At 38.8% G+C, this 27,099-nt stretch overlaps 2 protein-coding genes across 8 annotated transcripts in view; both read right to left on the bottom strand.

Annotated features, from left to right (window-relative positions):
* The window catches only part of FAM171A2 (family with sequence similarity 171 member A2), a 45,412-nt gene extending 37,448 nt beyond the window's left edge, over positions 1 to 7,964 (bottom strand). For 2 of the 7 annotated variants that reach the window (XR_015745951.1, XM_026683644.2), the window contains exon 1: positions 7,561 to 7,898. Coding sequence is in view for 5 of the 7 variants with exons in the window: in XM_026683644.2 (XP_026539429.1) it covers positions 7,561 to 7,675 (115 nt within the window). In the remaining 2 variants the exon portion in view is untranslated. Of the gene's footprint in view, positions 1 to 7,368; positions 7,489 to 7,560 lie in introns of those variants that run through there. The other 5 variants (XM_087947176.1, XM_026683646.2, XM_026683648.2 and 2 more) reach the window with 3 other exon arrangements.
* Positions 7,965 to 11,304: 3,340 nt separating this feature from the next.
* Positions 11,305 to 27,099, bottom strand: part of ITGA2B (integrin subunit alpha 2b) — a 65,805-nt gene continuing 50,010 nt past the window's right edge. The window contains exons 20-30 of the mRNA XM_087948383.1: positions 25,858 to 26,005; positions 24,921 to 25,004; positions 24,347 to 24,426; positions 18,587 to 18,667; positions 18,350 to 18,455; positions 18,075 to 18,227; positions 16,967 to 17,065; positions 15,118 to 15,231; positions 13,684 to 13,785; positions 12,669 to 12,791; positions 11,305 to 12,077 (exon numbers count right to left, since the gene is read on the bottom strand). Coding sequence (XP_087804509.1) covers positions 11,985 to 12,077; positions 12,669 to 12,791; positions 13,684 to 13,785; positions 15,118 to 15,231; positions 16,967 to 17,065; positions 18,075 to 18,227; positions 18,350 to 18,455; positions 18,587 to 18,667; positions 24,347 to 24,426; positions 24,921 to 25,004; positions 25,858 to 26,005 — 1,183 coding nt within the window. The 3' untranslated portion in view covers positions 11,305 to 11,984. The remainder of the gene's footprint in view (positions 12,078 to 12,668; positions 12,792 to 13,683; positions 13,786 to 15,117; positions 15,232 to 16,966; positions 17,066 to 18,074; positions 18,228 to 18,349; positions 18,456 to 18,586; positions 18,668 to 24,346; positions 24,427 to 24,920; positions 25,005 to 25,857; positions 26,006 to 27,099) is intronic.

Genomic DNA, 27,099 nt, shown 5'->3' with positions numbered 1-27,099 from the left:
ATGAACTGCACCCTTGTCAGTTCCCCCAGGTAAACCAGTCAGAAAACATAAGCAGAGGAACTAATTATATTTTATTGTAAAGCTAAAATAACAGAATTTTCCAAGTCTGACAATATGAAATTCCCACCATCTCTTATTACAGACAAATCAATACAGGCAGATCCTCCCTAAGTTTCTTTCTCTGATTGTTAAGCAACTGGGGGCTCCTCCCTCTCCTGTTTGTTCCCTAGCAGCATCTCATTCTCTCAACCCAATGTCATTCCTACATACCATCACAATCCTAGAGAAATAAAAGAACCAGCTGATGGCCTGACTAAAATCTTTGCATATTTATCTTTTAGAAATCCTGGAGAAGGACCATATAACTGAAGAAAACTGTTGGTTCTATCTACAGAAAGAAGAAAAATAAACTCCAACATATTACTCAGTATGACAATGTTTTATGGAACGTCGATCAAAAACAGATTGATTTGCAAGCACCTTTAAATCAAAGTATAAATTATAAGAAGTCACAATCAAAATGTCAAGAACAAATCAATTTTATCCCATTATTTTATAAAAGCTATGGAAAATTTCCTTTAAAAATTGTGGAAATGTGGATATGATATAATTCAATATCAGTGAAGCATTTATCAAAATATCTCATGGCACAGATTAATAAAATAGTTTAAGGATGTCTTCAATGATTATTCCACTCTGTTAGATTAGATAGCATTAGATAGATTAGATAGTTCAAGGGTCTTCAAACTTGGCAAGTTTAAGACTTGTGGACTTCAATTCCCAGAATTCCTGAGCTAACATGACTGGATGAGGAATTCTGGGAGTTGAAGTCCACAAGTCTTAAAGCTGTCAAGTTTGAAGACCCCTGGAGTTAGACCCCAACCCAAATAATAGGCATATTTCTAGGCATTACACTGTAATAAGGATCCAAATAAAGTGAAACATTTTTACTGAAGGACAATGAAGAGGGCAAGAAATTAAGACCTATGAATAAGGACTGAATGAGCTATACAGGTATAAATATATAGGTAACATATAGAATAGAATAGAATAGAATAGAATAGAATAGAATAGAATAGAATAGAATAGAATACTTTATTGGCCAAGTGTGATTGGACACACAAGGAATTTGTCTTGGTGTAAATACTCTCAGTATACCTAAAGAAAAGATACATTCGTTAAGAATCAAGAATCATAACGTACAACACTTAATGATAGAAATAGGGTACAATCAACAATCAAATCATACTAGGAAGCAGTCAAGTGGGAGGGGATGGGTGATAAGGAGTGGTGAGAAGATTAACAGTAATAGTAGTGTACACTTTGTAAATAGTTGAACAGTGTTGAGTGAATTATTTGTTTAGCAGAGTGATGGCTTTCGGGGAAAAACTGTTCTTGTGTCTAGTTGTTCTGGTGTGCAGTGCTCTATAGCGTTGTTTTGAGGGAAGGAGTTGAAACAATTTATGTCCGGGATGTGAGGGGTCTGTACATGAAAGGATCTCACACAGAAGACTTGATCTTTTGTGGAATATAGGAATAGATTCCAGATACAGGAAAACAGATTTTGATAAAGTGTTAGGAAAAAAATTGTAACATTGAAAGCAGTCCAACCATGAAACCAAGTGCATTGAAAGATGGTAGATTCTTCTTTGACTATGTTCAATTAGCAACTAGACTATAATCTGTCAGATGGTTTAATTTGGAGTTTTGCACCTGAGTAAAGTATTAGCCTTGATGGCCTGAATGACCTCTTCCAACTGTGATTCTACCATGGCTTGCAAATAAGCCTTAAATTAGCAGGGACATATTTATTAACAGAGTCACACTAATTTCATCAAGTGGCTGATCTCAAAATCTTCCTTTGTTTTCCTCCCCTCCCTCCTCCCCATTTTCCTTCACCCTCCCCACCCATTCCCTCCCCTCCATTATTTGGTATGCCTAGAGAGTATCTTAATTTTTGGATAGGGTTCAAAACAGACAAAACATGTCACTCACAGTAGGAGTGATGATACAGAGAACCACAAGAAAAAGTTGTGCAGCAACCACTTTAATATTAATAAAAGAGAACAGAGCCATTATTCAAATAGCTATTTCCAGAGTACCTTAAGAAAAAAAAGTAGTTAAATTAGCTGCCGTTTTCTGCTATTTCTTTGTGTGAGAATAAATGGTGTCTCAAAATGTGACAGTTCTAATGGGAAGAAAAATGGTAGCAAATCCTATAGCCCCACCCTTTAACAATATAGCTGGCAGACTTTTGCTGTTGAGGAATATTATTGGATTCAGATGATTCCCAGATGTTCATCTTGCTCCAGCAATCAGCAAAATTCCAATGGCCTAATCTGCTTTTACAGGCTCCAGAGGGGCCAAAGCTTCAGTAGAATGAATAGCCTTCACACATGGGGAACAAAGAGGACAAGAGACTGTACACAGAGGTGGTCAGCAGCAGTCAAGATCTGAATGCCACATGAAAACACTTCAGCAGCTGCTACCATGAAATCACTGCCATGAAAGTTGAAAAGTTTTCAATTTACTATTTATTAGGTCTGTCATACTCTGTGTTTGCTATCTTTTCCGTAAGCCTACAAGCTGTTCTTTACAAGTAATCATTGCCTTTAAAAACTGGGATCCCTTCCTCCAGGTAGCACAAGTTCTACCACGCAATATTTTGATATATCTCAAATACTGCATCAACATATCTCAGGACACTCAGATTTGATTTATTGGTGTACTATGGTGGTGCTCAATGTTTGTCTACATTGGTTCATAATAACTATTAGTGATTGGCTGTTGTAAGAGACCTGTGTTAGTCTAGGACACACGAAACAGGACTGTGGTAGCACCTCTTCCAACTAACAAATGGTATTAAAAGTCATAAGCTTTCATGAGTTGCAGCTCACTTTATCAGGTGGTACATGACTGAATCCTAAGGGACGCTATATCACTGTCTTTGAGGCAATATTACCCATTATGGAGGCACCTATGCAGGCTGCATCTGACCAAGTCTATATTGGACCCAAAGGATTTTGCTAAATACTGACTAGTTTCTTATGTTCAAGTGACTTCAACTCCACCTTCAATCTTGACTGACATTGATTTCCATTTCATAATTATCTCATTAGTAAACTGCCCAATAAGAAAATGTATATGATAGCTAGATTCCCTTCAATTTTCTAGCCCTTCTGCAATGGAAATTAGATGTGCCTGGTTTTCCCCCAAAATAAGACCCTATCTTATATTTTTTTGCCACCTAAAAAGGCACCAGATCTTATTTTCAGGGGGGAAGTTGTCCACTAACTCAGGGGTCCCCAACTACGGTCCGCGAACGGTGCAGTCCGCTGAACAAGTCCTACCAGGCCGCTGGCTTGCTGGCGCCGCCATTTTTGATGAAAAGTGCTTCGGTGAGCTTTTCCGGGTAGAAAGCTCACCGGAAGAACGCTTTCATCAAAAGATGGCGGCGCGCTTTCGATGAGCTTTTCCGGGTAGAAAGCCATTTCTACCTGGAAAAGCTCACTGAAACGCTGGCGCCGCCATCTTTTTTGATGAAAAGTGCTTCCGGTGAGGTCACCGGAAGCACTTTTTCATCAAAAAGATGGCGGCGCCCAGCTGATGCCAGCACCGGGCCATGCACCCAGCTGATGCCGGTACCGGGCCGCGGCGTAAAAAAAAGGTTGGGGATCACTGCACTAACTCACCTCACTTACGTGTGTTGCCCCCACCAGCCTCCTTTTTGCTGTCACAAACCTTCAGGAACTTCTTCAGCTAGCAAGGCTTTCCTGAAGGCCTCTGTACCCAATCAAAAGCTCTGTTATCGGCTAGAGGCCTTCAGGAAAGTCTTGCTGGCTGCAGAAGAAATGGGCCAAGGTGTGTGAGGCCTGGCTGCAACTGTCCAAAGTAAGTAGTAGGGCTAGCTTAATTTTTATCTGTGCACCATGGAGTAGACAGGGTCTTAATTAGAGTTATTTGGGGGGGGGGGCGGTAGGGCTTATATTGGGCACACATGTAAAATCAAGCTAGGACTTACTTTTGGTGTAGGTTGTAATGTTGGGAAAACACGGTAGTAAAAAGAAAATGCCAGATTCTCATCAGAAGCTATAAATGTAAATTAGGTATTTGTTTGAGGTGTGTGATGTATCTACACAGATCTAAGCCTAAATATTATCCAAAGTGTTTTAATATTGGATTTCAAAAAAATACTGAATGCAATAAATAAATAAATAATAAATAAAAATATTAACAATAAAATAGACGCTAAGTGAAGACCTATCAGGAAATTCACTTGCAGTTCATGTTCATGTCACTGATGTTTGCATTTCCAGAGCTATGAATGTCAAAAGTAAGGGAATGAAGGTTAATAGTTACTTATAAGATCTAGCACTCAGAAGAGGCTTTAGGGGCATATGCTGGACACAAATTAGCACTAGAGTAAACCATTAGTAAGAGATGGTGGCAGCCAAAGCAATATTTGTCAAGTGAGGTAGTCTCCTTCCAACTCATTAGCTAAGATGCTGTATGTTCTTTACAATTACTTTTCTACATTGTATGCTTTGCTGGGATGAAAGAGCACTTTGATGTTAAGTGAATTATGGAAGAATGTGGAATACTACTACCGGTATCATTTAAAATTGCAAGAGATTTATAATGCACAGATTTTTAATGAAAAGCAACATTGTGTAGAGCATTAATGATAAATATATACTAATAATCTTACTGGATAGTGAGATGGGCAGCATATAAATTTAATATATAGATAAGTACTGGGCTACATTCTTTCATTAAACACTTACCATGTCTTTGAAAGCTTATCTTTGAAATCTGTTTGCAATACGCTATCAGGATCAAGTTCTGGTCAATAATAAAAAAAGCAAAGAATATCTAAGTGCATTTAAAAGGATTCCCTTTTGAACCAAATAAGGTGATAAACTGCAATCATAAGGATTATAAGGAGAAGGATATCCATAATGAGGGTACCTCCCAAGTAACTGTGTTGTACGTTTGTAGAACAAAAGCAAAGGGACAACTATAGAAATTTCGAACAGAGTTTAATTTGGAATGGAGACTTCCAGAGCAATCTATTGACTAAGGCAACATGGCAGTCAACTAAGGAAACATTGCCCGGGGCTGCTGCTAATGTAGAGACAAGAGATTTTAATAGCATGACAGTTAAATCAGCATGTTAAACTCATACTAAAGTACCTAAGTATTTTTTAAACATAGCACAGTAAAAACAACTGAGACATTAAAATATTCAACTATTTTATTTTGCATATTTTATAGCCTAAGAGACATTTACAGAAAGCCATAACTAATGTCTAAGGATATTGGTGAATTAGCATTGCTTCTACTTTTTCTGAATTGTGAATAGTTTTGACTGTAAATGACAAATAAATTTTAACTTAATATAATCTAAAGATAAGACACATTAAACCACATGTCTTCCCAAATATAAAATGAGAACAGGAACTGGCCCTGATACAGAGTAATGGAGTATTCCTTGTTCTGTTCTTTAAACAAAGAAAACCTGAATGAGCATATCTCCCATTTGATATAAAGAGGCACAGGTAAGGCTTCCTTTTTAAAACTAGACTTGTACCATGTTTGTCAAGATAGTATTTTTTTTTCCTTTATTCTTCCTATGAAAACACAGAATGCAAGAACAGGCTGGAGAGCCAGTGGCTTACTGCCAATCATCCACCTCTAAATGTTGCTGATATATGAATAGGTTGGTGTGGCGCTCAGAAGCAGCAGGTGCACAGCAACCTGCAGATAAGGGAATCAAACAAGTTCTTCCAAAATGCAATGGCAGTTTAGGGAACACATAGATTTCAAAAAATCATAGAATTTATTATCCCCTTGTTGAGATAAAAATGAATTAATGACTTACTTGCATCGCATATTAGAAAGAGTTGCCGCATCTACCCACTCATCCTCCAGCAAGCACACATAAAGGTTTCTTTATTTCAGTCATCCATACACAAAAATATGCAGTTCACCAGCCAGAATAGACAGCATTTCTGTCTCTGTTCTGCCATGTGAACCCAAGACATAAACAACAAGGACATGGAAGGCCACTGAAATTAAACGAGATGTAATTACATAAAAACAGCGTATGGTGCAGCCTCTTCTGATTTTCACTCATTCGGTGACACTCCTCCAAGGACTTCCATTGCTGCCATTCCCCAACAGCACAAGAGGATGCATCCCTTTGGGTCCTATGCCATAAATGGTCACAGATACTCAGGGACACATGCCATATTCGAAGTGAGATTCCCTTGCTGGATGTACATCAAGAATGACCCGGAATTAAGTTATTGTGCCACTTGGAGAAATACAAGTGGCTATCAAATAGGGGTGGACAGAGGAAACAAAACTAAAAGGGAGATAGGAAGGTGGATATGGAAAGATAAATTTGTAAGATAAATAAGTAAAATTTAAATTAAACCGAGAGTTCAACCTACTGTATTTGAATGCCACAAATCAGATGTCATATTTATTTCAGACAATAAAGCTCACACGTAGAGCTAACACAATAATGTGTGTAGATTTATAAAAACTACAGAAGATAAACAAAGAGAATGCTGGAGCGTCAACAGGTACAGCAACAGAGGTCAGGGAGGATTTATAGAGAAAGAATGGGTGTGGACCAAGTAGGAATCTAAGAGGAAGAAGGCTGGATAAGAAAAGGGGCACATCCGTTAGAGAAAAGGACAAAAAGGCAGACAAAGCCCTGGAGAAGGAAGTAGGTGGAAAAGACCCTGGAGGAAAATACCCTAGATACGGCTGTGTGGGTTGGGGGAAGCAAGATTGCCATGTAAGGAGATGGACGAGTAAAGTGGGGGGGGAGGAGAAAAGGAGGTTATGAGAGATGGGGAAGAGATGGGCAGGGGGATTGCTGCCCTGGCTGAGAGATAATATCAATATCGGAGATTTACCCTCCCCTTAATAGACAGTCCTCCTCTTCCCCGTCTCCCCTCTCACTCCATGCCTGGGAGGTGCAAGTTGCAGCCATGCAACGGTGCCCAATCAGACCCCTGGTAAGCAGCTGGTTGATTCCTGCCCCATTTTGACTTTCTTTGTCCGGGAGGGGCGCCCTCCAAGGGGAGAAGACAATGCGGCTTCCAATGTCAGGAAAGGCGCGATACGGGGTGGGGGACGCGTGATTTAAAAAAAAGAAAAGAAAAAGACAACGCGTAGACCTATCCATTTTTCTTCCTCCCTCCTTTCGTGCGTCGCATCTCCTTCGTTCTGCTACACAACCTCTTCCGATCTTCCCCATCTGAGTTCTTGCAGAAAGTCGGAAGGCTCAAAGAAGGGCAAAAATAAAAGCACGTAGATCTTGCTCTCGCCCCCCCCCCCCCCGGCACGACTCACCTTGATCGAAAGCTCGAAGGGGCAGGAGGCCACAATTTCAGACTCCAGACTCCCTCCATCCGAGGCATTTTAAGGCACTGCGCCCATCCCTCCAAGCTGCCCCACCCACCCCAGCCGCGGAGAACGAGCGGGGCCTCGACAACCCGCAGCTCCCTCACCCAGACGCGCCCCGCCAGTCTCGCAGCCACTCACCCTGCGGGCTGGGAGGCTCCCCCGGCTGCGTCTTGCCCAGAGCTGACCAGCCGGGGCCGACGAGCAGCGATAAGAAGATGGCGAAGCGCATCGCCACAGCCGGCGCCCGCAGCATTCTGGCCGCCCCCCACCGGCTCCTGCTACCCGGCCATGGCGCGTCCAGAGAACCACGGCAGCAACCGAGCTGGCTCTGCAGGATCCGGTTATGCGCCGGCGACAGCAAAGGAGGCGCTGCGATGCTGCCCCAGTCCGGCAGCCCCTCCTGTCCAGCAAGAAGATTGGGGGAGCTCGAACGGCTCCACCTACTGGGCGAACGAGCACCGCGATCGCCTCGCTGTTGCAGCCGCGGCTGCCGCCTACTTCTTCTCCAACGCTCCGCCCTTGCCTTACCTCACCTAGAAACTGTGATCAATACCGACCTGGGGTCCTGAGGCACGTAAGGAGGCGCATCTCCTATCAGCAACGCTCCCAAAATGTGTCTCTGAGCATGTGCAAAACATGGATGCTGTTCCAATTAAGTTTTGTTCAGACTAATGGTGAGCGAATTGGGAGGGAGAGGAGCCATAGAAGCGAACAGGCATCTTCCTGAAACAACGAACAATGAATAACCTTTTGCTCATGGGAAATTATGTAGTAGATCATTCTAGTCTGATGTAGTGTGTTTGCTCTTCTGCATGGTTATGGGGTGAAGTTGGTTGGTTCCAGATGCTCCTAGGGAGGGCATGAGCTTGATTAAGGCCTGTCTGGTTCCTCACCAATCTGAACCTGCCTTGGAATCTTTCCCATAGCCTTGTCCAGAAAGGGAACAAGGAGTTGGATTCAAGCTGCAGTCAACACATACTTGCAAGAGGAGGAGATGCCAAACCAGCAACCTTTAAACAAGGGTCTCCTTGAATCTAACATCTGTAGACAACTGCTGCCCTATCTCTATCAGCCCTGTAGAAGATGATAGAGAAGGTAGTAGGACAGCAAAAGAGATTCTCATTCATCCAGGTCATGGCTATCCCAAAGATGCTTTTTCTGGAGACAACTGGACTTTCTTGTTTTTTTCCTTTGTAGGACAACAGTTACAAAGAACACTGGGTTTATTTGACAGTCAGGATTCAGGTTGGGCACAGGATTGAAATCATATGGGTTGCTCTCACTGATGACTTGTGATGGGATAGCGTCAGCCCAATAAGAGAGATCAGAGCAAGAAATCAACTCTATAGGAAGGCGAAAATTACTTTTACTGATTATGTGACCAAAGTATCTCACAAATATGATTATGTTGCACCTCTCCTCCTTTTTATATTTCTGTAAATTAAGGAGATGTCTGAGTTACTACTGAAGAGTAAATTTATAATTGTACTGTAAGGAAGATGCTACTTCTTTGCCCCTTTTTTCTATTTTTCTTTTTCTTCCTTCCTTGCACTTTTAGCTCTGTCTTTGATTTCTTTTTCTTTTTTCTTCCTCCATATTAATTTGTAGTAGTTTTTATTTTTGTTTTAAAAACTTTAAATACAATTATATTAAAATTATTTGTATGTTTATAAACTGCCCAATTGTGGAACAGGGGGTTTACAATAAACTTTTTTTTAAATGAAATTCTGAAAAGGCAAAGATAGTATGAGGATGGAGAGCTAGCAAATTAATTGAATTGAAATATGCTTTGCACTAATCTGGATTCTTGTTTTTAAAACTACACGAAGAGATGATTGGGAACAAGACCACCTGGGTTAGAGAGAATAATTTGTCCTTCCTTAGTAAAAATAACTAGAAAGAAGATTGTTGGCACTATGGAAAAAAGGGGTTAAATTACATCATCTCGATCGTTGTCCTGCCAATCATCTTCCTGCTGCTTTTTGCCACTGTATTCTCATTAAGGGTTTAGACTTGATGAGACACTTTTAATATAATGGGTTGGACCCATATTTAATCATACAGTTTTTGGAGCAAATCTATTGAAATCATCTTATTGAAATCACTGTTTTTCAAAAATGGAACATTAGATGTGTAGACTTCAACTCCCAGAATTCCCCAGCCAGCATGCCGGGGAATTGAACTCCATAGATCCTTAAAGCTGACAGCTTGAAAAACACTCATCCAGATGTTATCATTTTTAATCCAGACTTGTAGCTTGCCGAGTGTGCAACATATCCTTGAGATGCTCCCTGATTCCCCAAAGGCTTTTGAAAGCTTTCAGGATGCCTTGGGGTAAGGAAAGTTCCCGAACACTTAGTTATTGAGAGGGGAGGAACACTTCCCAACCTTGAATTCAATTATGCATTGTACATAATCAGTATCCCAGCAGGAATGTTTTAAATAAAAAGCCTTTCTGAATGAACAGATAGTTTTCTCTTGCCTATTGTGGTTGGATGCGTTTCTATACCACCATAACCACCAACAGAGTTACTTTTATTCCTGCAGCATCCCAAAATCTGTTTCCCTTGCTAGTATGTGTCAGGAACATGGGCAAAGAGCGTTTATAGAGGAAATGAAAGTGGGAAGGAAAGAGTTATCGGATCTACATTACTGCTTTTTTCAGGCACTTCTCCCAAAGCTGCTTTTCCTTTAAAAACTGCCAATTGCTGAAACCATGTCCCTGTTTTTCTGCGCAGCCAGTTGAAGGCTCTTAAGTGAGAAACTGCTGTATCAAAGGTTTTGTTAGAAAGTAAAAATCTTTCTCTTTTTCAATCAAAATCCAGGCATCTTCAAACTATCTATCTTCTGAACAACTTTGTGCTTCTGAAGAACAAGTTCAGCTCCAGGTGGCTTTGGACAGCAACAATATACATTCTCCCTAACCCCCTTCTTTCCATTTCAAGGTGCTGGGGTCTTGAATATTAACAAATTTCAGCAGCCACGTGGCTTGCCTCTTACATGATCTGAATAACAAGAAATGTGTTTTCAAAAATCCCCCAGAAAAGAAAGGAAGGGGGGGAATGGGGGGGGGGGAGAGAGAGAGAGAGAAAGAGAGAGATCACTGCTAATTTGCATATACTTTCCCTTCAAAAGAAATGTTCCAGTTTCAATTAACTAATTGGGATGAAGAAAATAAGCTTTAGTCACAAATTAATAGCTCCCAATTGCTGCACAAAGAACTACATAGTACTGACAGAAGGCAACAAATCATAACTTTTGAAGGGGTCTCTATATCACTTGTAGTTGTTTTTTCCCAAAACATTATGGCTGTTGTGTTACAGTACCAAAACACACCTTTAAAGAATCTAAATGTAGCTTATGTTGATTGAACAGCAATATATTTTATAAATCAGAAGGACGTGTTTCATGCCTTGTGTAACCAGTTGTTGAGTTCAGCAGTCCCCAGGGAAACAAGACGCCTGAGGGAAAAGATTCAGCAGCCTTCTCTTGTCTACATCTTCAGCTTTGGAACAGACCCAAAATGACTTTAATCTCTATTGGACTAGACATTGCTGGGGTGATGTTTGTAATCCCAGAAGTCAACCCTGAGCATCAACACCACCTGACGTCTCCAGGGACCACAAAGAGTCAAAGAAGCCAATATTGTTAATGCAAAAAGTCTTAATGTTTACTCCTTTTTAAAAATATTGGGAAGGAATTATACCTAGGAACTGATTGGTTGTGAATTAAGAATGGTTAATAGTTTCTCAGATCAGATCACACATTTTTTACAAGAGTGTTCATACCTTAATTATTAAGGAATATTGCAGTCTGGGACAGAGTTATATAATAAAGGGAAATGATACAAAAAGGAACAAAGTACACCACAGAAAAATATCATTATTTAAAAGAAAATCAGAATTTTCTTAGCTGCAAGAATGTTGATGGAATATGGATAATTTTCATATGCATTTAATACATCAGGCAGTTTTTTAATACTCTCCCTTTAATAAGCAAAATGTTTACGTTTAAGTTTGTGAAGGATTCTTTAAAGTAGGGGTGTCAAACTGGCGGCCCCGTGGGCCATATGCATCCTATGCAGGCCACGCCCATCTCAGCTGCACGAAGGAGAAAAATATCGCGAAACGTCACGTGATGGCAACGTGACGTGGCGAGCTTGACACCTGTACTAAAGTAGGGGTTCCCAATCTTAGCAACTTTAAGACTTGTGGACTTTCAACTCTCAGAATTCTGGGAGTTGAAGTCCACAGGTCTTAAAGTTGCCAAGGTTGGAGACCCCTGCTTTAAAGTATTGAATTTTTTTATAACATCTTCCATTACCTGTTTTTCATTATTATAAATAGGTGAGTTTTTGAATCTGCACTTGGTAACCGCACTTGGATGGGGTTATAAGAAAGCTTTGCAGCCAGGGACCTGATTTTTGAAATTGAGGAGCTGATGACAATATGACTTGCCCATCTAGGAAGTGGATGAATTATATTCTTTACAAATTGTCTGTCGAGAATATGAACAGGAAAGGAATTCAATAATGAGATTAGATACGGGAGGGATAAAATGCCTTATTGCCCTTCTCCACCTGACTGAACTCCAGGATCATGAGTTAGTTGTTCTTCATCTTCGGTGGGTGGTCGGTTTCTCTTGAAAAAACCTGTCTGTCGAAGAAACGATAGTGGAGAAAATAGAGTGAGTAAGAAACAAGTCTCTTTAGGCAAGAAGAAGTTTCTCACAGGTGGATATTTCTTAGATGGCTAAAATACACCATACAAAGCTATATGTTTATTTAGCATATTAACTGAAGAGCCCAGAAACGAAGCTAGGGTGCCTTTCAACTACTAACTATCTTAGCAATCTCATAACTTTCAACTATTTATTTATTTTAAGGAACAAAAGGAAAGTCGTCTGTTCAATCCTTTGTTCAGACCCATCAAGGCCGTTTCTATTCCAAAACTAGATTGGAATGGGCAGTCAGAGGGGATAGTCCTAGGACAGGATCGTTTGTTACCCTCCTTAACTTTACATTGCTTTTTATTTTCTGTTGCTTACAGATAAACTTATGCAACCAGCAGAGATAAGAAATTTCATCAGCTATGTTCTCCGGATTACTTGATGTATCCCTGGCTACCTTGCAGATGCAGACTCTGGCTTGCTCACTCAAGGACAGCTGCAAACATGAAGAGGAATAGCTTTGGATGTTTGCATCCTGTGCTTTATAGTCAGGCTTCCCTGCCCAGGGTTTCATGTACCTTCCAAAGAACAATAATGGAGACTGCAAGGAGGAGAAGTCCCACCAACACAGCTGTTACAATCCACCATATAGGGATGTCTCTCTCAGCATCAGGGTTCACCCATTCCACCAGTGTTTTAGCCTGTGAGCAGCAGGAAAGAGATAGGAGAAAGAAAACCAGATGAATTAACAGGTTGATACTTTAGTGCAAATTGGCAGAGATTTTGTAGCCTAGAAGAAATAATAAAATAGTGATTTTTCATTCCCAACCCATACCTGCAAGTCTGCTAAAAGACGGAACTGCACGTATGTTTTGGAGGGAAGATTTTGCTAAATTGTTATTACTCTGCCAATCATATCTTGTATTAGGAAGATGAAATATCATTTTGCCTCTACAAATAATCCATTTGCTTCCCCTTTGTAAGGCCAGGAAGTCTTCAACAAGATGACTGAAACTTCAGAATAAAGGTGTTCTTCATATTTCAAATCCTCAAGTTTTGGAAACATACTTGCCCAATTAAGATTAAGTGGGAAACAGACTAATCAGAACCTTCATGGTTTGAGATCATTAACAGAAGGACAAAGGGCTGCACATGTGAATAAAGGACCACTGATAACCTCAGGTTAGTAACCATAATATAGTCATCCATACGAGCACAATATTATTTAATTCTCCAGGGGTCAGCAACTTTCCAGAACTATCCAGGAATGAATAAGATAGTGCTCTAGATTTCTAAAATGGAAATATTTCAGAGAAATATTCTACTAACTTTCAGTCCACCTCTAGCACTTTCAGCATTCAAGTTACAATTTATAGATTATAGAGGAAGAGGGGGAGAGAAAGAAAAGGGTCATACCAGGCAGGTTAATATTTAGCGCTGAATGTATTAAATTAATAAATGCTGTGATTAAAAAAAAAGGTTTGCTTTTCAAAGCCAAAATTCAAAGCCTGTTGAACATTTATTGATATTGATGGAAAGCTTCACATTTGCTAATAGTGCTGGTAATCCTGAAATATTGCAGTGTGGACTTACCAGGGCAGCTCCACTGGGTAGAGCCTCTGGCTGAATGTTGTAAGGCATCCCTGTGGCAATAAACTGGGCCCGGGATTGGATATGAAGCTGCTTTGGAAACTGCTGTGTAAGAAGGAAGTAACATGTGTGTGCTTCATTAATACATGGAGTGGGAGAAGGCAGAAAGAGGTTAAACATTTGCTGCTTCCCCGAATATCTACTGGCTTATCACCTGCTCTAAGATCTAACACACTGATTGCAGTAGCCTAATCTATATATATAAAAGCGAAACACCACTCACTCATCATCACAAAATCTCCAGAACCGTAAACCTTACAAACTTGAAATTTGGCACATATTGTTCTTGGCTTCTAGGTGCTCACTAACAAAGGATTTTTGGAAATGACCCTTAGAGCATTAGTATTTCGTATATTATTATTAACACGCTCTGACGCTAAGGCGTTCTACTCCCCCTCCCCACCCGAAAAGAAATGTTCCAAATGCAAAACACAAGCCGAGGAGAGGAGTTTCAGTTTTAGTTTCACAGCAGCAACCAGCAACCAACAGAACAATTGAGCTAAGCCACACCCAGGCTACTTGCTGTCTCCTTGCTCACACAACAAATACTGTTTCAGTTTCCAAACAGCCCTCAACTCTCACACACTGACAGGATGCTACCCAGATGAATACTGATGGATGCTGGTAGGCAGAGGCACATTTTTCCCCCTTATTTTCCTCCCCAAAAACTAAGCCCGATCACATAGCTTCGTAGCAAAGCACGGGTATAGCTCTAGTGTGATATAAAACAACAATCCTATATGATAGGTTAGACTGCAAGACTCAAGATCAGTTATGGAATACCTTGATTGGGGAGTTCTGTCTAATTTATTTTTACTTCAGTCCTTTAATCACAGTGATATATTGCACTTACAAACCTCTACGTTCACCCACCAACTACATCCTGTCCTATGATTGTTATTCTTTCAGCACCACAGCCTTCAATGTTCAAAGGGCTTCTGTTTATTCATGCGACTACTCCACTCTTTCTCATTTGTTACCTCTTATGCTTGGATCTGCCTGCTTTTTTTTTTTTTTACTTCAGATTGCTCCTCGGGCCGATTTTTCCTTAAAACCTTGGGCACAGCTCTCTAGTTCCCATGGCCTCCTAACAGGATACATGTAAAACTCAAACCATCCCATTGTTTCTCCATTTACCCTGCTGTCTCTTCTTTTTGTGTTGATCCTGCACTGAATGTTTTATTGTCAGTCCCATGAGACAAGTACCTATCCTCTTGGATGCCACGAGACGTTTCAACATTCTGACAACACACTGAGTAAACTGTGTCCCTTGATAAGCTAGTGGGATACTTCATCTTTCTTAGCAAGGCTTTGATTTAGCAGATCAGATCTTCCAAGGAGGGATATAAATTGGACTATTAAAATATAATTTCTTACCTCCTGGAAACTGGGCAGCCACAGTACTGATTGAATAGTCACCATAGCTCCATGGTCTCTCTCCAGGGTTCCCACCTGGCAGTAAATAACAGCACACAGCTGGCTGCTACAATTCTGAAGACAGAAAGGATTAAATGTTTTAAAATAAAGTTTTTTGAAAGTATGATCGAATGTAGGATATATATCTGATCAAGAATGCAGTCTATACTCTTAAGTGTATCATCCAAGCTGGGTGCTATAGAACATGACAGAATTCTGGTTGTGTCAGCCTGTCTCTGCAGACAGATGTTTATCACCATGCCCAACTCCTATGATTTTCAGAAAATCCAGACATTCTCATCTTGTAAATTTCCCTTTCATTCCTGCTGCTTTTTCCATCTTTTCTTTTCAGGAAAAAAGGTCCTTGCAATGACTTTTCATCCATAATAATAGAAAATATAAACTTGTGATAGGAAGGAGAGGTTGCAGAAAAGAAAAGAAAAAGTCTTCTGTGTTCCCCTACAAGAGAATCTTTGCTGTACTGGCAGAAGAGCCAGGATAGGGAGGGAGTGAAGGAAGGAAGGAAGGAAGGAAGGAAGGAAGGAAGGAAGGAAGGAAGGAAGGAAGGAAGGAATCATGAAATGACATCAAGCCACAAAAGCAGAACTAAACCAAGCCAAGGCAAGCAGCAGCCCTTCCAGACATGAACAGCTGACTGAGGGGAGAGCTGATATTTTCTATTACTGTGGATCAAAAGTCATTGCGATGGACTTTTTTGGGTGTGTGTCTGTGAAAAGTACAGTAACACAACAACCAATAATCGCAATTGGCTCTTGCAACCCCACATCACAGTGGTGAGAAATAAAAAGCAAGGGCATCTGCAAGATAAGTTAAAATAACCAAGAGGGGAGGGGAGGTGTGATTCATGTAACTGAAGTACTTTCCCTTTCTGACATGCATCATACAATTCTGTCCCAATTTTTCCTCTAGGTCATGACTGAATGGAAATCAGAGATCCCTTTACACACTCCCTGTCTATAGTACTCCCTACAGTAGTGCGGAAAGATGTGCTGTAAAAGAAAGAAAGCGATGCTACAGAGACTTTCACAGGCATTGTGCGTAAGTGACTGTAAACTTGCAATTCAAATCTTCTCTGAACAGCATAACAACAGCAGAAGAAAATTATGAATCAGGAAAATCAGGACACTAAAAAATGATTCTAAATCAGGAAAACTGGGACACTGGAAACTCCATGGAGGACAGGAGAGAAAAAGATGGTTGCAGATGATGAATCCGTTCTATGTTTTGCTTCATATAGAAACAGGACAGCATAGAGGAGGAGAAGTCATGGTGAGAAATAATTGCACTAGTAAATTGAACACTCCCTTTCGCAGCAGAAGTGTGAACATCTACCATGTAGTAATATTTTGGATTTCAGTGGTAAAAAAAATTTTTTCTTAGGAAAAATTATAGATGGGGAAGTAGATGTGGATTAGAGATGAAATAGCTTTTGCATCACAGAATATGCAAGTTTAAGTAACCAAGGAGAGGTGGGAAGCCTCACAGTTTCCACGTCTGTTTTAAGAACAAGTTCCCCCCTTAATATTTCAAATTGAAATAGTATGTGGTTATGCTTAATATTTATGGAATTGTAATATATAGAATACTTATGTCATTTACTTTCAGATCAACACTGCAGGATACAGACTGGGGTCAGTAAGTATCTCATTTATGATCTCATAAATCACGTTTATGAAGAGCAAAGAAATGGGACTCAAGTCCAGTGTCAAATGCTTTGGATTACCCTGTGAAATTTAAATAACGAAGAGCCCTGATGCAGTCTCTGAGCATTTCCCTGGCAAAGACTTACCACCTCAATAGGTTCCTTAAATGTTGAAAAGTTGACATCACGCCTCTCATGCCAATCCCATGAAGGGATAGTCAGATTGCCGGGAGCAATTGTGGGGTCCTGGATTTTTAGGTATGATGAAAAAAAGACACTCAGTTATGATTTACTTCTCTCTCCTTGCTTCCTGTATGCCTGCTTTTATGACAAATAAAATGTTAAGGACTTCCTCAATGGACAGATGATAATATGTTTATTATTAAGGAGACAAGTTCTTTGTCGCATAGTACTCTCCCATGCTGAATTTGAAAATTTGAAATTGAAAACATGATAGAAAAATATATTATAATAGAAAAAAACATTATAATAGAAAAATAGCTAGCTTTCCTTACTAATGCTTTGTTCAATGTACTGTACATATAATATGCTAAATCACAACCTATTGCATATCAGAGTGATTGGGTTGATACAACACACTCAGTCAAAATCCAATATGCCCCATTATGCTTAGTTCAGGATAAAAAGTGATACCATAATTGATAATTTTGATACAAATTTTAGCAAGTGTTTCAGATAATCAGTGGTTCTGCATGAGGAAGCATAATATCTTAACTTTCCTGAGCAGCTTTAAATACCTAAAATAAATACCTAAAATAAATTTTAAAAATCTTTCCAAAATTAGAACAAATCAAGCGAGGCTATAGTATGATCATCACAGCCTGTGCGTTTTCCCTTTTCTTCATTCTCTGACTCAAATTCTGGTTGCCATACATGTATGCAATCATCTGGAACTTTTGAAGACAAAATTTGCAGACTGTCAAGAGAAGAGCCATTTGTAGATACTGAATGTTGGTAATTTCCCCAGAACCTCTCAATTTCTTCCAATCAGATTGCAGCATTAAATATTCCTGATAGCAAGCAGGTTATGCCATAGGTCAATCTCATTAAATTAAACACACTATAACTAATCCACTGTACTCTTGATGAGCTCTTGATGACAGATGTCTTTCCATTATCAACTTTTCGAATCCTTATCCTGAATGTTCCATGGATTAATTCATGGATGCAAATGAGATGTTCTAACATTGTGGAATAAGTCTTTGTTTCCTGTTGTCCCTCCAGATAGTCCTACCTTTGGTGGGTTGGTCTCATTTGTAGATGAACAGATTATGTTGCCTTCTGTGCTAACTCTTGTGATGTAAAGCAAGAAGCCTTTCCAGAAGTGACTGGGGAAATGCACATGCAGATCAGCTCCAGAAACTGTGCTAGGGCCTGCATTATGCAACTGGAGAATGGTTGTGGGAGGTAGACAGACATGGAGAAAGAAAAAAGAGATCTGTAATAAGGAAAAGTATCAGCATTGGGCTAAAACTTCCGTATTTCCAATTTATGTATCTTTCTTGATACCCGATAGATATGCTCTATTTTTGGTCCATATTCATAAACTTCATTGCTCTTGTTCTTAAAGTCCTCAAGAGTCCATGAGACCACAGTCGCAGCTGGTATAGAGATTCTGGGAACAAAAAGCACAAAATACATGAATTAAAAATCCCTCTTATCAGTCCAACTGATTAAAGAAATAATCTGCACTCACAAAAAATAGTATTCTAAAGGAAGAGGTTGAGCAAAATAGCTTATACTCACCCAAACAGCTCTACCTGTGCATCAACCTTGAGTGGCACCTGCAACCGTTTTATATTGCTGTTGGGGTTCAGGGTATTCTTACTGCAGAAGAAATTTGAGGTTATGATGAAGATGTCAGAATGGTTCTCCCCTTTGAGGCATCCCCAACAATTTTTTACAGTATTGGAACATTCAAATCAATTTGAATAAGGGATGGAAAAGTGTTGTGATAGGAAAGCTATCTACAGAAAATGGTGGGTGAGTGGATGGATAGGGGAAACAAACAAGACATTGAAAAAAGGGCATTAACTCATGTACACATATTCCCCCCACACACACACACCCAGCTGAATACTGATAAATATATTACAAGGATATTAGTTTCCCATCCCTTGAGAAACAGGCTCCATAAATAACTCTATTTGCAGATTATTAACCTGTCATCTACCATGTTTCCCTCAAAACATGACCTACCCCAAATAAGCCCTAGCCTGACTTTTGGGGATGGGCGTAATATAATCCCTACCCCAAAAATAAGCCCTAGTGAAGGGGGCATGGCCAGCGCAGGAGGCAGTCCTTCCCTTCCATGGTCAACTCATGGATGCTTGGCTCCGTTATCATGGCCTGCAGATCAGCTGAGCCAGCAAGGGCTGGGAGCTGCCTCTCATTCTGTCTCTCTGTGGAGGCCTCCCAGTGCAATGCTCTGCCAAGCAACCCTCTGCCTTCGCTGAGCAGGATTGCAAGGTTGAAGGCTTCAGAGGGAGCATTTTTGGGATGTGCATCTGTGCAGAGCTCCCCAAGGATAGAACGATTGGCAGGAAAATGGGAGGGGAGGACTTTTCTGCTGATCGGAGCAAAGCAAAGCCTCCAACCTTGCAATCGTTTGCAGGGAAGGCGAAGGTATGCTCTAAAGCTGGAGCAGAGTGTTGCATCAGGAGACCTCCACAGGTACTGATAGCATTTCTGAAATGTTAACTTTTAACACCGTACTCACAGGAAAATCCCCCCCTCCATCATGGTTTGATTTGCTTTCCATGAAGCTTTGTGTTGAGAAAGGTCCGTGTTTTCTCATTCACTTCTCCGCCCCTCCTCTGGCTGTCCATCTCAGCTTTCACAGACAACTGTCCGCCAGGCGAGGTGGAGGTTTGCTCAGCAGAACATTGCACTAGGAAGCCTCCACAGAGAGACAGAATGAGAGGTAGCTCCCGGTCCTTACTGACTCAGCTGATCCGCAGGCCATGATTACGGGGCCAAGCCTCCATGAGGTGACCGGGAAAGGTAAGGGCTGTCTCTTGTGCTGGCAGTGGTGGGCAAGGCGGCACAGGCAGCATGGTTCCACTGGCAGCCACTCACGAAGGGGCCCTGGCAGGCTGATGGCGCTCAGGAGGTTTTTGGAGGTTTCAATCAGGGCTTGGTGGTAGACTGGGCCGGGTAGAAGTGAGGTGGCTGCAGAGCCTCTGCAGGTGAGGCAGATGCCAAAGGCTGTAATGATTGGTAATATAGTTAAGTGAATAACAACAACCAAAAGCAACCATGCTTCTTGAAGGCGGCAGCCTGAGTGGCACCCCCAAATCAGTTTTCCATGGAGCAAGTTGCTTGTAAGACCATTAGGAAAGGAGGTGAAAGGCAGAAGGGGCAACTTGCCCCCCCCGCCTCCCGGTACATGGGGAAAACAAATAAGACCTCCCTGAAAATAAGACCTGGAGCTTTTTTGGGTGGCCCAAAAATATAAGACCTGGCTTATTTTTGGGGAAACACAGTATCTATTATATTAATGACAAAATAGTTAACAGGAAGAACAATAATAAAAAAGCAAGATTAAAATTTTAAAGCCCTCTGTTAACAAACTAGTATTGTAATCAACTCGTAGAAAGTTTACCAAAGTTTAGGATAGATTCTTTTTTTTTTAAATAATTTTTTTATTAATTTTCAATAAACAAACATACACAAACAAAACACAAAACATGAAAACATAAAACTTCTTTTTGGAAAGCGGCTTAGTCCCGGGTTACATCTTTTTGTACAGACATAAATCAAATTCATGCTCACTTTATATACCATTTCATATCTTATTTACCATTCTACATTTTCTATATAGCTTCTCCCCTCTTTTCACTCTCTTAATTCTATTTTATTTATTTCAGCTCAATTTAAATCATTATACTTGTATCTTTTGTCTGTTCTATTTCTATTATCTTTTCTCATTAGCACAAAATTTCTCCTGTAATCACTGATTGAAGTATGACGCCTTTATATCTTTCCCCTAAATTTAACACTTAAAATAATATATAATTTTCATTCTGATTCTGCTTAGTACATTCTAAAGCTATGTACTATATTTTAAAATAAGAAAATAATAAGTTTATAATATAATTAAAACAATGATCCATAGCAAATTAAACTATCATTAAATCTTAAGCATTTTACACATTCCTTTTAATATTTTATCCCATTTTATAATCATATAATGTTCCAGTTTTCTAACATTATTTCAAATACAAATACAACAATAGTCTTATGTATTTTTGCAGAATCTCTTTTTTAATTATATTTTTACCCATTATCTCTGAATAAATCCTGTTTCTTTACATCTTGTTTCAAACTTTTGTAACTTCTCTTCCCCCTTTCCCTTCCTTTCTCCTCCAATCTAGCCTTTTTACCCCCCCTCCTGTCTCTTGATCTCCACCCTCTTAATCTCCACCCTCTTCTGTATTCCTCTTTTCTGTTGCTTTCTGACATTGTATCGATTTTTCACCTTATTTTTCGCTTTTTTGGTTGTTTTTTTAAGTCTTAAATTCTCCATTCTCTTTCCCCTCTTTCCCTTTTCTTCCCCAGCTAAAGTTGTTTGTTCATTAAAGATGGCTTCTTCTTCTTCATCCCAACCTTCTTGTTCTTGTAATTTCTGATAGGTAGAAATCGCCATTTCTAAGAAATGAAAAACAGATCCAGAAGAGCCCTTCCCTTCTTGTTCCTCTTCTTTTAGCTTTTTAAATTCCATTTTCAGTTTATCAACAAATAATGCCATTGTGGAAAATTTTTAAACAACCCAAATGTTTTTAGTCTTTCAAATAATAATTTCCAAAGGTCCCAAAGTCACCAAGCAATCCAAATAGACACAAACTGTTTCATTTAGCACTTTCTTCTTTTTATACTTTCTCTTCCTGGGGTACAGTTCAATTGCAAAGTTCCAAAGTATATCTTTTAGAAGTCTTGTTACAATTTAACTGATCTTATAAGTTCCAAGCACCCTCCTCCAGCAAAATCTTAATATTAATTCTTTTCCTCTCCCTTCCCACTTATAGCAAAAAAAAATTTTTTTTTTAAATTCCAATGTTCAGAAATCTTTAATGTCCCCTTGGCTTTAATTTTCAAATTTAATTACCTGCTGGTGCCAAAATGGGTTTTTCCGATTTCCATCTGCTATCACCGTAAGGAAGGAGAGTGAAAAAAAAAACTTTCCCTTTTAACTTTCATCCGCCGCTTTTTCCGATCTTCGTTGGGAACAATGTATCCTTAATAAAATTAAAATTCCAGGGTATTTAAATGTTACTTGTTATCCCAGTTCAGCCAAAAACTTTCACTTTCTCAGCTTCCTCCTGCACATTCTTGTCTGGATGAAAGCTTCTTTGTGGCGGCCATTGCTGACCGCCGCTCCACCGCTTTTGGAAAAGGGAGTTAAGCCAGCTGAGGAGGGGGGTTGCGATTCCCCCGGACCCCTGCTGGATCTCCCCTGTCTTCAGTTACCTCTACGGGGTAACTATTAGCCCCCAAATCCGGCTGGATCGGGGGCACTCCAGCGGCGAGCGCAGCAGGAACCGCACATGATCGCGGATTCCTGCCGCCGCCGAAGCCGTGCAAATCGGAACTCCCCAAAGTTTAGGTTAGATTCTTATCTATCCTAAATATCCCACAGTTAACACTTATTCATCCTGGATCAAATGTCCACATTTGTTTTTAATACCATCTCTTAACAATTGTTGTCTAGTTAAATATAATAAAGTTATTTTCCAAAGTTGATTTATCTTCCCAAAGAGTCCAAATGAAATTGTTTTCCATTTAAACATTATAAATTCAGTTCATAAATGATAAACTCCATCGGTTTTCTGCTGTTGTAAAGGAATGCGGGCTTAAACTTCAAGAAGACATGTGCAATCCACTCAGTTAAAAATCTGTAAGATCCATATTTCTTTCAATCTTCCTCACAGAATCTGCCACTTTTAAATAAAATTCTTTTTGTGAATCTGATTTGTCTAAAGTTATTTGCATCTAAATATATTTCATAACCATTATCATTTCATCAAACATCTTAAAACTTTCAACTAGGGATTGTACATTATCAAACAGCCTTTTTTCAGCTGCCAGCCATATATGCCTGTCTGTAATTTGATCCATTGTTGCTCTGTGTAACTTAGCAACAATGGATAAGAGAACAGAAGGAAGAGAAAATGTTGAAGAAATATTCTTCAGAGTGAAAAAAATAAATAGCAACAGCATTTAGATTGATATACTGCTTCACAATGCTTTACAATCTTCTATAAGCAGTTTACAGAGTCAGCATATTGCCCCCAACAATCTGGGTCCTCATTTTACCAACCTCGGAAGGATGGAAGGCTGAGTCAACCTTGAGCCTAGTGAGATTCAAACTGCCAAAGTGCAGGCAGCCAGCAGTCAGCAGAAGTAGCCTGAAGTACTGCACTCTAACACTGCACCATCACAGCTCATTAAGAAGCGGGGAAAATATTTTCTAGATATTTCAATCCAAAATTAAATGAATTTTTTTTTAAAAAAAAGCTCCAAACTGTTTGCAAAGTAATAAAATGCAAAATATCTGAGATGAGTGTTCAATATAGATATAAATTAAATGAAAATAGTTTCATTACCCAGAAACATGCTTTGATTTTCTTATGGAAAAGCAAAAATTATTTAAAACAACATAACTCAATGGTAAAAAGGAAAAAAAAACAGATAAAGTCCAGCAGGGAATTAAAATAGATCAACATTCAACCACTTAGTCAACTTTTAAAAATAAACAATGAAATGAAATGGAAGCTTCAAAAAGTAAAGTTAAAACTCAGCTAAACTTAAGAAAAAGAACTGCTGAGAGGAAAGATGGATGACCACTGACTTCCCGATTGCTTCAACAACAGTGGAACCCCTGCCACAGGGAACTGCAATCTTTAAGACTCTTTTCCCACAAGGGTTCATGGCTGTCCAAAAGCCATCTTGGGCCATTCCTAAATGCTCCCATTCAAATCCAGGGAGCAGTATTGCCAAATAGTCAACTTTGGCAGCAAAATCAGTATATTGTCAACAGGAAAAAGTACAGTATATTGTCAACAGGCAAAATCAATATATTGTCAACAGGAAAAAGAAAAATTCCTTTATCATTCAGCAGCTATCCTGAGGGAGGAATATCAGTATTTAGATAGGGAGGATAATCTGTGTATATGGGTTCATGTATTTTTAATGCACTTTTTTTCTATGTCTTATTTGTTTTGTGTGTTATTTTTGTATTATTGTATTTTAATTTTTAAAAAAAATAAAATAAAAATAGATACAAAAAGATACACTCTGCCTTTTGGTTGGAGAGTGCTGAAGGATGCTAGCACAATAGCAGTTCCAATTTAGCACCACCAAATCTGCCAGGATTACAATTTTCGTGGAAATGTGTTGGATGATAATGGCTTAGAATCCAGAAGTTGTAGTTTATTTGAGAAGCTCCAGATTAAAAATAGAAATTGTTTTCAGAGATTAAACCAGTGAGGTATGGCTGAGTGTTACCTCTTGAGTTGCAGCACAAAGACAATGCTACTATTGGCATCTTCTAACTGGCTGATACTTAGTTCCAAATCCAATTTGATCTGTAAATAATAAAGAAAAGTGAGAATGATCACATTAAAATCAAGGAGAGTTTAAGACAGATGGGGTAAGAAAAAAACAACTTTTTTTGTTTGCTTTGTGCTACAATTTCTCAATAACTTACCTATCTTCCAGTAGACGCTAGACTATGGATTTATTTGTGGTATAATATGAATCAGATAAGACCTGTGACAATAATTCTGCTTACTAAAACACATACAATTTAGTAACTGCCTTTTTATGTGTTAATCAAAATATATTAGTAACAATTCTGTTCTGTTTATATGAAAAAAATAAAAGTGCCATGCATTGGTGGAAAAAGAATTGGTTTTGTTTACATATCATTCAGTTCTATTTACCAAGTTAAAGGAAATGTAGTATAATTTTGTGTATTATATGGAGAAAAACATTTTTCATTCCTTTCTAGATTTTTGCTACTTTTTCAGACTTCAGAGCAAACTTGAAAACAAATCCATTTTAGAAATTAATCCCCTACCTCTGTGTGAGATTTCATTGGGTTGCCCACTTCACAAGCCACCAATTTGGTTTCATTCTCCTTGCGGAAATTACAGCTCAGTTTCTGCAGGCAAAAGGGATGGAGTATGTTCAAGTATATTTAACCTTGAAAGACTGAATCAGCAGTATGACAAAATGAATGGAAGGATTTTCATACTATTCTACTCAACTGGAAAGGTGGTTTCTAGGTCATCAGAGCCCCCTTTGAAGCAAAACTAAGTTTGTTGTATTTGGTAGCAGATTTTCTCACCCATTTTAGCACAAAACAAATCAAAGTCAAAGAAAGATTGTTAAATCTCAGAAAAGTAGATTATACCTTTAAATGTTGTTTCCAGCTGCAAAAAAATCCTAGATGGCTTTGAATTAGGATATTTGCAACAATAGCAGTATAACTGAAAGACACTTGCAGAGTATGGTCATACCCACAATCTGAGCACTGTTATAAGGCACAATTCTTTAGTATACAACAATTGATTTTAGACTTTCACAACCAAATGTACTGCATATAATTAAACATATCCAAATTTATTTATTTTTATTTATTTATATTTTCTATTTCTTAATCATCCCTCAGAGGCAAGGGGATGACCAACAGAATGATCCAACTTGGTAAATCTGAGCTTGCAGCCAACTCAGGGTTGACCTGTGACCACAAGAAGCAAAAAAATGTAAATATTTTTAGGAAATAATGTTTAAAACACACTTTTATTTTTCTTGGCTTAATTTTGTAAGAGGCATAAAAGATTATAAGACTGCATTTTTGGTCAAAATTTAGCCACAGTGACAAAACCTTTTATCCATGGTGGGTAAATTGGCCTTCAGATAATCCTGAATTACAGTTCATAGCAACTTTAGCCAAAATGCCAAGTAGTAACTGACACTGGAAGCTAAAATTCAACAATCGTATCTGACCACACCTGAGCACTGCTGTTAGCTCTTTGGAAGTAAGCCCCAAATGGCAGCTCCACTATTAACTCAGTTTCATAGGCTCCTTCTCCAGCATTTGTTGCTGTAATCTGGATGATAACCACATTCTCAGCCCCAATAAGCAGGAAAGTTTCATTCCTGAGACATAACAACATAAAAAGGAAAGAGTACCGTATAATGGTTTTATTATGCTTTTGCATTAGGAATTAGAATATTACAATTGGCGGGGCAAAATTGTGGATTGAAGTTTGAATGTGCAGCAAGGTCAATTGGAAGACTGGGTGGAAGCTGAAACATTTTTTTGATTAGAAAGGACATATTTCACCTTCCCACTCATTTATTAATTTAAGAAAATGAATGGCACATGATTCTTGAATTGTCTGAAGGAAAAGGAAGATGCAAAATTCAGCAACATTTTTTTACATGTCTACATTGTACTAAAGATCTGATTGTCTCACCCAGATTATTAAGAATTACATGGACACTGATGAATATATATAGAAATATTTGGTAAATCTGAGCTTTCAGTCAACTCAATCATCAGAACATATTTTACTTGCAGTGTCTTAACAGTGTTAATTGAAACTATAAGTATCATATTCACTGACAAATTTCTGGTATCACAAAACATTTGAGGGTACCTTAAGGTTATGGTCATTATATTTCTTTTGGAATAATGTTATACAATATGATTACAGATTGGAAAAATGTTGATTTTTAAAGATACTCGTATTAAACATATTGTAGTATGTTCCAAATAAAGATGATTTTTTGTGTACTAGGAATAGCAAAAAGGAATTAGCAGAAGGAAAAATACTATATTTAAGATCTCATAATACTTATGAGATGAAAAAATTCTATAACCCCAGATGTCATGGATTGGATTCCAGCAATGTGTGATTTAGCAATTCTTGAGAAAATTATATATATTGTCAACTGGAAAAATGTCACATTATTTCTTCCTTTGAAAAAAAAATATTGGACAGGTTTGATGAACATGAAAGCTTAGTGCCTCCTTTTAAAGACTTCAGATGAACTTGGAGTATATTTGTAATTACAAATATGGTTTCTTGTTTCTATGTTTTCTTTTGTTGTGATTTCATTTTCATTGCTTGGGGTGAATTGTTCATTTTATATTATATATAATTTAAAAATAGACCAATAAAATTATTCTTAAGGACCATAATAAAAATTTAGAAGGACCTTTGTCCTTTTCATAAACTATAGCAATA

This window comes from Notechis scutatus, chromosome Z (genome assembly GCF_049901735.1).
Source record: "Notechis scutatus isolate UNSWTSFEM ecotype Mainland chromosome Z, rNotScu1.2, whole genome shotgun sequence".
NCBI classification, from domain to species: Eukaryota; Metazoa; Chordata; class Lepidosauria; order Squamata; family Elapidae; genus Notechis; species Notechis scutatus.
The sequence above is the reverse complement of the archived record's forward strand: the minus strand, read 5'-3'. Positions and strand labels throughout refer to the sequence as shown.